This window comes from Pieris rapae, chromosome 19 (genome assembly GCF_905147795.1).
Source record: "Pieris rapae chromosome 19, ilPieRapa1.1, whole genome shotgun sequence".
NCBI lineage: Eukaryota > Metazoa > Arthropoda > Insecta > Lepidoptera > Pieridae > Pieris > Pieris rapae.
In genome coordinates, this window is record NC_059527.1 from 2,734,737 (window position 1) to 2,746,757 (window position 12,021).

The 12,021-nt window shown below is 32.0% G+C and overlaps 1 protein-coding gene across 9 annotated transcripts in view; it reads left to right on the plus strand.

The window, feature by feature from the left end:
• Positions 1–11,766, plus strand: part of LOC110999078 (calcyphosin-like protein) — a 49,104-nt gene extending 37,338 nt beyond the window's left edge. For 5 of the 9 annotated variants that reach the window (XM_022267967.2, XM_022267969.2, XM_022267972.2 and 2 more), the window contains exons 3-8: positions 6,897–7,050; positions 7,848–7,944; positions 8,453–8,533; positions 10,246–10,370; positions 10,959–11,043; positions 11,325–11,766. In XM_022267967.2, the coding sequence (XP_022123659.2) occupies positions 6,897–7,050; positions 7,848–7,944; positions 8,453–8,533; positions 10,246–10,370; positions 10,959–11,043; positions 11,325–11,426 (644 nt within the window). In that variant the 3' untranslated portion in view covers positions 11,427–11,766. Of the gene's footprint in view, positions 1–5,442; positions 5,564–6,896; positions 7,051–7,847; positions 7,945–8,452; positions 8,534–10,245; positions 10,371–10,958; positions 11,044–11,324 lie in introns of those variants that run through there. The other 4 variants (XM_022267968.2, XM_022267974.2, XM_022267970.2 and 1 more) reach the window with 3 other exon arrangements.
• The last annotated feature ends 255 nt before the right edge of the window (positions 11,767–12,021 follow it).

The following is a 12,021-nucleotide window of genomic DNA, read 5'->3' on the forward strand; positions in this document are numbered from 1 at the left end:
TATACAAGAATTCCCACCAAATATTGAAAACCACAATCAGAATATTAGGGAGCTGCCAATAGATGTCACTATAAGAACAACAAAATCAGATATTCAAAACGACAATGTCAAGACGGTAAATGGTCAAGCAATAGAAAATCAACCCAAAATAATAATATTTGGGGATCAGCAAGCTTGTGGCTTAACACATAAACTAATAAAATCAAGATCAAATATGCAAAAGGAAAATTACAAAATAACTTCGTTTATAAAGCCCAATGCTACTAGTGCACAGATTCTTAGTAGCTGTATTGGTGAGATTAATAAGTCCATAATTAAGCCCAAGGACATTGTAATGTTGGTAATAGGTGCAAATGATAAACGGCCTTATGCCTTCATCGCACAATTGTGTAATGTGCTATACCTACTGCGACAGCAAAAGGTGTTTATAACAAATGTACAGTATAATACTCACTTAAATGTAAAATTAATTAACTTTCATTTAGAATCTATAATATCTAATTATAAATATTGCCACTACTTAAAAATACGCCACTCGAAATACGATAAAAACACACCCTATTCTCATACAAAACACCTCTTCAATTTATGTGATAAGATAAACGCGGAAATCGAGTACATTCGATATTATACACAGCATAAGACAAATCTCAACAATAAATCCATCCATAGTCACACAAACTCAACTCGCACTGTACAATTAAAAATAACAAATTTTTTTAAAATGCCAAGTACCAATATTATAAATAAAAACCAGCCTTCCGGTGAGAATTTTTTTCGTTGCAACTAATAAGCAAAATAAATTAAGACTCATCCATCAAAATATAGCAGGGTTGCTTAACAAACAAGATCTGATTAATATAGCCATCATAGACCTGCAAAGAAATTTAGGAAATGTAGACATCATATGTTTCACAGAAACTTTTATTAAACAAGGTAGTGAATCCAACGTTAAGATAAATAATTATAGATTAGTCTCTTCATTTTCTCGGCCTAACCAACGCCGAGGAGGTTCGTGCGTCTTAATAAAAAACAATTTAAAATACAAGGAAATTTGTTACCCTAGACTCGCAATACCTCTTCAATTCGAATTTTGCGGCGTTGAAATAAGTAAATACAACTTAATAATAATATGTATTTACCGGACTCCTAAGTTAGATGTAACACCTTTTTTATATAATTTAGAACAACTTTTAAGTAACCTATGCAGGAAACGCAACAAAAAACTAATATTATGTGGAGACTGGAACATTGATATTTTAAAAAATGATAAAAATTCCCGAGAACTTATCTCTATTCTTCAAAATAATAATTTACAAAATCATATAAAGCTCCCAACACGTAAAAACGCCTGCTTAGACTTAATAGCAAGTAACATAAATGACACACAAGCGAGCCTCCACTACTTGGCACTTTCAGACCATGAGACCGCACAATCGCTGACTTTTACACTCGAAGAAAACGAAAACTTGAAAGATATCCCAAAGTACTGGTATATATACAGACGAGAACTCAATAGAGAAAACACTAATACATTTATGAGGTGTCTATCAAGCCTTACCTTCTCGGACGTATACAGCTCCACAACAACAAATGAAGCATTCGACAACTTCCATGACACTATAACATTATTTTACAATTTGTGCTTTCCGATCTTAAAAATCAAAAATACATTCAAGCCTATCAAAAATAGATTCTTTACTAAAGCGCTAAAAAAATGTTGTATAAGAAAAAGAACGTTATACCTAAAATATCATTTAAATAAGCACAATAAAAAACAAAATAAGTCTGCATATAATAAATACTCATCTATCTTAAAAAAATGTATACATAAATCCCATCAACTTAATAATGCAGAATACATAAATTCCGCAAAAAACAAAACTAGAGCAGCCTGGAATGTAATTAAAACTAATACACGAGACATGACATTTAATTCAGGAATAGAAGCAATTAATATCGATAACAAAACATATGAATCACCGCATGAAATATGCAACTTTTTTAATGACTATTTTACCTCACTGCCTACTAAAAATAAAACAAACAATTTGCCAGAAGCTAAAATCCCTCTAAACCATAAAAGTATTTTTCTTTCCCCCATAAATAACACGGATATACTAAAAATTATTACATCGTTGAAAAATACAAAATCTACAGGATACGATAATTTAGATACCAAAACAATTAAATCATGCGCATTATACCTACTTGATCCACTGACATACATAATTAATCTATCGATAGTAGAAGGGATCTTTCCTGAAAAACTAAAAATATCAATTATCAAACCATTACATAAAAAAGGAGCAAAAACACAAATGACTAATTATAGACCAATAACTTTAATTCCCATATTATCTAAAATTTTCGAAAAAGTCATGTATAATAAAATAGAGAATTTCTTTTTATCATACGATATTCTAAAAAAAGAACAATTTGGCTTCAGGAAAAATCGTTCCACTACCCTTGCGTGCTTTACCCTAGTTAAACAAATTACTGAATGCTTAAATCATAAAATGCTTGTAGGTTGCATCTTTTTAGACATGACAAAGGCTTTTGACTTTGTATGCCATGAAAGACTTTTAAAAAAATTAGAATGCTACGGAATAAGAGGTAATGCCTATAACTGGGTGAAAAGTTACCTTGAAAATAGAATGCAATATGTGGAAATAACAAAGATTTGTAAACTAAAACAAAAAACCTATAGATCCAACTATAAGAAAAATGAGTACGGAACACCTCAGGGCAGTATTTTGGCCCCACTACTTTTTCTAACATACATAAATGACCTCCCAGATGCTATACACCAGAACTGTATACTATTTGCTGATGACACTACACTTATAATAAAAGGCAAAAACGACCAAGATTTAAAAAACAACTTAATTAAATCTCTAGACGACGCCATCAACTGGATGAATTCAAATAACCTACAAATAAACATGACCAAAACTAACATAATTCATTTTCAGACATATAACTCTAAAACACTAATAGACGTACAATATAAACACAATAAACTGGACATAATGAACGAGTGTGTATTTTTAGGTATAACGATAGATAAATTTTGTAATTGGAAATCACATATTGAAAAATTACAGAACAAAATAGACCGTTTTGTTTTTGTGTTAAAACGACTAAGGGAAACTGTTAACCATGCTGCGGTATTAGCTGCTTATCATGCATATATTGCATCTATAATTAGATATGGAATTATAATTTGGGGAAATTCAGTCGAAGTGAATAGGGTATTTAAGGCCCAAAAAAAATGTATTAGAGCAATTTGTGGAGCAAATTGCATCGATAGTTGCGTGCCTCTATTTAAGAGACTCAAAGTGTTATCTCTTCCATGTATTTATATATTAGAAATGTCCCTGTTCGTACACAGAAATATACATATTTTTAAATCGAATGTAGTAAGTAGTAGACATGGGGAGAAATTGGCTGTGCCAAAAATAAATTTAGAATTATTTCGGAAAAACGCCTTCTGTATGGCAATTAAAATTTACAATAGATTACCGAAAGAACTTAAAGATCTTCCGACAAGAATCTTTAAAAAGCGACTTAGTGCATTACTTTTAGAAAAAACGTACTACTCAATAAACGATTATTTGTGTGAGACATGGTAATTTATATAAATTTAATTATGTATAATAATTGACTTAATTGATATGAATCTGACTAATAATGTAAAATCTAAACTAAGATAAATTTGCGCGCCACTGTGTGTGGCAGAATATGCGAACGACTGACAATTGTACCACCTTGACATTTTATACCATATTCGTGCAATAAATAAATTATTATTATTATTATTATTATTAATGGAGTTTCTTTTTATGTGCGCATTTAACATTTGCTCGAACGGCGAAGAAAAACATCGTGAGGAAACCGACATGTCTTAGACCCAAAAAGTCGACGACGTTTGTCAGGCACTGGAGACTGATCATCTACTTGCCTATAATATTGTTACGAGCTAGGGGATCGGATAGAAAACGCCGTCGAATTATTCAAGGGTTTATTTCAATAAAATCTATAAGGAATTCGTTTACACTAATATCTTGAAATTACGCACAGAAAAACACTAATAACACACACAATGAAACACTGTCACTAATCACTTAAATCACTCAGTACTTTATCACTGGTATCACTTAATCGCACTTTTTCTCTTCGCTGTTTATCGCTTGGAATCGCATTCAAAACTGAACTGAGTGGTCGCGTTTTGGCTCGCTTATATATCCCTGGGAAGAATCTCGAACGATGTTTCCGATGTTTACGAGAACTTTCTAGGCGGGAGCGCTACTGAGTAGCGATCGCCTAATTCTAGAACGCGCGTACTTGCTATCTCTTTCGCACACTGCTACGTGCTTGTCGTACGGCGTTCTAGAGTTCTCGGTCTAGCTTCGAGAAGGTTCTTATCTTTTCTCTCTTTCGCGTGTCAAACAGTGCTTGTCCCACACCTAGAAAATTCGTTCTAGAATATTCCTTCATCGAAGGGCTATAACCAGGCCTGAAAACGCCTGAAAACGGGTCTGCTGAAAAGTGTACCATTCGTCTATACGTGTTCTGAAACCGACTGAAAAAATGTTTCAGCCTCCTGAAAACCACGGCAACATTATGTAAATTTCGATTTTCTAATATGTGAATGACCCTCTCCCGAAACGGTCATAAATCATATTTCAGCCTGCTGGAAAGTTCTCTAATTAGTGGTAAAATCTAAAAACATTGCAGTTGACCCGTCTTCGTAACAATATTTAAAAATGATCATGGAACAGATTCAGAAATCTGAGGCCAAGACCTAAAGAGGTTGTAGCGCCACTGATTTATTTTATTTATTTATCTTCTGATTTACGAACCCTAGTCAACCCTTATCACTACACTTTCCTTTTATAGATTAAATATTTATAAATGATTGCGACAAAAGACAATATTTTCAAATGCTATCGGGGATAAATAGTATCTAATATTAATATCCCTATTTACACCAATATTTATATCAGGAATATGAAGGAATATTAGTATTTGGAAATCCATTTTTCAAATGTTTTAACCGCTTTATCAGTTTAACAATGCAAAACAATATCAAGAAATTTCCAGGAAATTTTGTCATATGGAAATAATTTTCATTATAATGCTGTTTCGAATTAGTTACAGTCCAAATGTACTCAAAATCAGCAATTTTTACTATATGGGTCTACGCATCTCTATATATTATAATTTTATAATATGTTTCCATCAATTATTTTTCTGTTACTTAGAAGTTATTAGATATTATATCAAATTTTATGATTACAAATACAACATTTTACAACGCGAAATAAATGTGCTGGGTTGGGTTTTTAATTAATATTATTAGTTACACCCAATGAACTAGTTTCCTATGGGAAATACAGCAACAAACAAGGCGTGCTGTAATTGGTTCGAACGCAAAGTTTGATGCTTCAGTAAGTAAACGCTTCGTAAACTATGAAGTCGTTTACAGAATTTCAGTCGTATTCTCGTATTTAATGTTAAATTATAATGTTTCGCGGAAAGAAGAAGTCCCGCTCGAATAGTAAGTCATAGTTTTATAGAAATATACACTTTTTCGGAATATTTTAAGGTATTTTAATGTGGATTTAGTAGTTAGTAGATTAGATATCAAAAATGCAAATCTCGTCTATTTATCGCATAGTTCCCAGGTAGTTGTTTGTTAAATTTAGTTTGTTATTGTTAAACCTTTTAGAACATCATAACTTTAATTTTATCAGTTTATATAAGTTTTTACAAAGCAAAGGCTTTAAAAACGTGTATAGTTTTAAGTTGGTTACATTCCATGAAATTAATGTACATTGGACATGTAACACTATTAATTTTTGTGCGATATAATAAAGAATATTTGAAATTGAATGAATTTAAAATGAATAATCTTCATTTTAAGTGTTTAAAATGACATTGTTATTTTGATGAAACGATTGTAAAAAGTAAGATTTATTTGGGTTTGTTTAATTTAAAAAACGGTTGCTAGGCAAAGAACATTTGTTCATTTGTGAGAGAAGTAAAACATTTTATTAATTTTGTGCCAAGAAATTCGATCTGAATAGTATAGGTATAGGTATTTAATTTTCGTCTTCAACCGATTTAACTAGTTACTTATTCAGTAGACAGATATCGATTAAATTGTATTAACATTAACCTCGATACCAGAAAGTTATGTCAGAGGACGTTTGAAGAAACAACATAATGGGGCATAATACAATTTTGTATCTGTTTCGATAATTATTTTTAAGTATGACTGACGTCTGCCAACCCTATTTATTCTTTACAATTTTTCAGTGGACTTTATATATTACTCTACGTTTTACATATAATTCGCTTTGGTTTGTATTTATAATTTATTTATTTAACATTCAGCAATTTTGTTAGCAACTTTTTAGGCAATTGGATTGTAAGCTAGTGTTGGGTTTGATGTGAGTGATTTGATGTACATTTATCACATTCAAATCAGATTAAAATAAAAATTACTATGTTTAATCAAACGAAGCCTACATATTATTATGAATGATCAGAGCCAATACCTGGAACAACAATTTAGACGTCCAGGCCTCATCTGGAAATTTTCTGCAAAAATTGTTGTTTGTAAAACGTATTAATGAGGAGGGTGAAGCGAGAGTTGTGCTGCTTCTTGCTTAATATTTATTTATTTATTTATTTATATATATATTCAAAGAATATGTCAGATCAGTGACGTGGCCGGCTTCTCATGTATCCCGCAGGAACAAGAAATCTTGTAGCCTTGAAAATATTCCTGACTTGGGCCATATTATCTCTTGGGATAGAAAAATATACATTAGTTTTGGAATTTAAAGAGATATTTTCGATGTAGTATATAAACAATATTTTTGCAGTAGCAATGCACCGACCGCAGTCTGCATCATCACGTCAAGATGAGGAGCTTATGCAGAAGAGTAGCAGAGCTCTTTCCTCGACTACTGACCCTCTAGAGAAGTTGAGGCTGATGTGCCTGTCACGTGGTGCTGTCGGCATTCTAGGCCTGGGAAGGTAATATTGCTTTTTATTCTACTGCTGAAGGAAAATATTGTGCAAGAAGAAAAATATATCCAGATCTTAGTGTTGATTAAGTTATATGTACTAGCTGCCCCGCCAACTCTCTTCTTAACGCCCACCGTTTTGGTACATACCAACATTTTGCTATGCTACCCCAGAGACTGTTCGGTTTTCCGGAATGGAAACTCTTTAGGTATATCTGTGTTTCTTTTCTATATAAACCTTACACTTCAAGTTATAAGTTCTTATCTAACAAATAAAATATAAGGATTGATCGTAGATAAAGGGTTGCACGTATTTTTGTATGCTGTATTATAAAAAAATAAAAGAACCTAGGCCTGGGCGTCGCGGGGTGGAAGTATATGACGCTATTGAGCGTGACCCTTAGACGGACTTGGGGGATGGCTTGCCTGTATAGGGTTGCCACTTTTTTGAGACGGAATTTTCCCTGAGATTAAGCGAGAGCATCAGGGTTGCAGCTCTTGTTGTGGCGGAAAGTTTCTTGCCAGTTCTACGCCCTTGACTAGCGAACTGGTAGTCAATATAAATTTACAATTAATTTAATTTGTTTTTTTGACGTTTATAAGTGTACATGTTTACCTATATGAATAAAGATTTTTTGAATTTGAGTTTGTCCACACACTTGCGAGCCTTTTGGCAATGTCAGCGTCTATGGGCTGCGGTATCCCTTAATATCAGATGAGCCTTCTGCCGGTTTGCCTCCTATTATATAAAAAATATTAATCTATATTATATAATTGCTATTATTCTATCATCTTTTTTTAATTTAGAGTTTTCCGTCGTATGGACGATGATGGCAGCAAGCAGTTGAATAAAATGGAATTTATCAACGGTATCAGAGAGTCGGGTGTTGAATTATCAAACGCGGTAAGTATTATAGAAATATTCTAATATTATATTTAATTATCTTAATTATATTAATATGGTAAACGCTATTGAATAGTTATTGAATTGAGCTCACTTGGAATAGACGTCACACATTTAATTTATTTCGTCTATATATATAGAATAGTGTTTTCAGTATTTAAAAAATAAACATCAATGACTACAGTTCTATTACTGTATTGCCCGTTCTTCATTTATCACCAGAATGTGTCCATACGTATAAATGAAGAAAGCGCGCAATATATAGTTCTTAGAAAACGATAGCTAGACGCGTAATACCTAAAAGTACACGAGTACACTCTCACTACAAAATCTAACGAAACTAGCAATACACAAAGCCAGCTTATAAAATGTAAGATGTTATTGTCATGTTATAGACGGTTACCATAGTAACAGCCAGGGTTTCAACATTCTATAATCAGGCTGAGTATGCAAATCATTTGGTTTTCGTTCGATATTTACACGCTTTAGTTACCTATTATTTGCGCAGGATGCAGAGGAACTATTCGACCGCTTCGATACGGACAAGAGTGGTTCTGTCAGCTTGGACGAGTTCCTTGTGAAAATAAGGGTTGGTAAATGTTTTTGTTATATGATAATGTAAGATGAATGAAAAGTTGGCGCGTCTATAGATTTTTCATTTCGTAGAATTCTAACATTAGATAAGCGTTGCTACTAAAAAGTTCTCCACTGAGAACGGGGAAATTTGAACCATTTGAGAGTAGTAAAAATGAAGGTACAAAAGGTAAATCTAAATATTTACTTAATATCAAGAACAATATATCGAATAAACTTTAAATACTTTATTTTATTCTTTAGATGGCATCACCGGCTACTAATTCCAGGTTTAGTAAACCTTTTTAAAAATGAAATGTTATCTTTACTTTAGGTTTTTTACTGTTTGTGTTGAATATGGACTTTGAATGCACCTCATTTAATAAAATCGATACATTCACTTACTAAATATAAACTGTATGTATATAGATACAGATGTTCAGACTCGTATTGAAATTGAAAAATGTGCCCGACCAAAAGGTTTGCCATCTCTGACATGTCAAAATGGTAGCTGTCAGAATGATATGGAATTAAAAATCAGAGTATAATCTATTTATTATTTTATTTTCCTTATTTCCTAATTATAGATAATGCAATTTTTGTGAATTCAGCCAGTGTGCAACTTAATATATTCGTCTCACAAGCAATAATATTTAGGGTGCGCATGACACGCGTAAACAGTGCCTCTCTGAGTAAATTCGTACGCGTTCGAGGCACTGCCAGCAATTTCGACCGCTTACCACGCCGAGTGAGGTTTTGGCACAAGCCCCAGTCTCTTCAATATTTACGTATAATATTTATTTATTTATTTATTTAGTACTCCTACAGCTAACATAAATTATACACTGAGAATATAGCCAAATATGGAATACATGATATATTTAACAATAAAAAGATTTAAAAAAGGGAACAAACAAACAAAAAATATTTAATACATTATACTAATTGTGATTTAATTTCATTTATTTAACTAAGCTTAATATTTTTTACCTTAAAAAAATATATTGTGATAGTAAGATTCCTTACCTCTAATTTATTGTATCCTACTATACCCAAGACAACAATGTTGAATACATTTACCATGTGGCTATTGATTATTCCAGCGTTGTTTTACGTTATGACCTTGATGTTATGTATTATAATCACTTATCATATAGGTACAACGGTGTTGTTGAGGCGGTTACACCTCATTGTACGTTACTCATTAGATTATTGAGTTTTCGTACCGCGAGCGTTATTTCACAAAGAGTATGTAGGGTTTCTGTATACCACACGTATTTTATTGCGAATTGCGATTTGTGACAGTGCGCAGCGTACAATACAACAAGTACTTGAGTTATTAAAAGGATAACATTGATTTTGGTTCTTTTTTTATGACAACTTAATTAATCGACCTGACTTCGGAGTGCCAATTCTAGTATACTTATAAGCGAACAAGGAAGAGATATCATTTGTGGTAGAGTTCTCTCGAGTAGTTTGGGTAAATAAATATGAAATTATATAAAAATTATTTTAAATGTTTTATTTCAGTCGTAATATTTGGAGTTGGGTTCTTGAATTAGCCATTTTATTGTAAAGTTTATTTACAATACACAATGAAAATAATGACTACGTTTTTCAAGTCTATGGTTATAAACACATTGTAATTTCAGGACGCTAGTCCAACACATGTGGAAAAATAATAGAATACTAATATTCTTTGTTTAATTATTTTGTTGATGTTTTCAGCCACCGATGTCAGAATCCCGCCGAGCTATAATTGAGCAAGCTTTTAAGAAACTAGACAAGACTGGTGACGGCTTGATCACTATAGCCGATATTCGCAATGTTTATTCTGTGAATTCGCATCCAAGGTAGCGATTTTACGCTTTTTACTAGCTATAATTGGATTAAAGTATCTAAAAAATATCGCCAATAAATTAAGTTAAAAACAAATATAATTAAGATTCATTATAACACATTGAATGCTCAAGCAATTGGATACGTAGCCGGAAAACAAAACTTTTTATGGCGAATTTTGTTTAAGTAACATTCATATTATAATGTTTGAATGTATATTATTATTGTTTTAAAAAGCACTCGCTTGGATCCGAGTGGGCAGAACCGCTACTATAGCCCCGCTATACTCGGATCCGAGAAAAGAGCACTTAATGTGTTAATGCTTTTACCGTGTTTTTCGTCAGATTGGCGTAGGTATTTTGATTAAATTTTCACACACACGAGTGTTTGTGATACGTAGAAAAGTGCTTTTCGGTGTCACGTCAACTTTTCCAAGTAAAATTACTTTATTCTATCAAATTCATGTATGAAATATTTTAAAGTTATAAAGTCGCACAACATAAATATAAAATATTTAAAGAAAAACACTCTTTTAAATGTGTAAAGGTTATGTTAATAAAAGACAATACTAAGTATACAATTTATTTAATTCCCACATTCAGGTACATGAGTGGAGAAGAGACAGCTGATCAAGTTTTGTCCAAGTTTCTCGGTAATTTTGAAACTGAAGGCACTGTGGATGGCAAAGTGAGTTTACTCATAGGTTTTTAACAAAAGGATAACATATGACTTGTTTGCGAGTGGTTTACAGCATGTCCTGTCTTAAATATATGAGTAATCGCGTATATTTAAGTCATTATTTATTGAATATCATGCTATTAAACGGAAATTCAATGTCTTGTATTTTTTTTTTATAGAACAAGGGCCAAACGGACACTTTCAATGCCGAGATGGCTCGCGAGTGCGTTGCCGGCATATATTTATATATTCTTCTATTTATGCCGCTGTATGATTTATACTTGTTTCAGGTAACTCTCGAAGAGTTTATGAACTACTACAGCGCTATCGGTGTCTCTATTGATAACGATTGTTATTTTGACCTTATGATGCGTCAAGCTTACAAGTTGTAAGCTTTTCTCTTTCCATTTATACTGTTATGATAGGTAAATTCAAAACTATACGTATAAAGCTTATTGTAATTTGTGTAGAAATATATAACAGTGGTTTTGTTCGTTACACATGTCATTTATTTCAATTAATAAAATATGTTTGACTTTTGACGGTTTCAATATTTAAATTAATGATTTTTTAACAATATTAAAATTCGAGTTTGCTGCAAATTAAAACTATGCTTGATTGTTTATACGTATAAATATAGTACATTTTATAAGCACCTCGTAATAACTAATTACATTTGTATTGTATTAAATTATGTTTGTGTGTAACTTCATTAAAGATTTTAATTTTAAATTTGTTTTTTAATATTTGTAAACGTAACTTGTTTTTTGGAACCCGTTTTATTATTATTAATGGTTTATTTGTTTACAATGCACGCTATTGCTGAACTGATTGAAAATACTTTTATCATATGTTCGTCGTATATACGTAACAGTAAAAAAAGTCGAAACATTGTAATTAGACCACCTAAAATGGCACTTTTTAACGCTAAATAAAATGTAAAGATGATTCTAGTTGCCCCTTCCAAATGTTAGCTTCGTGTGGTGA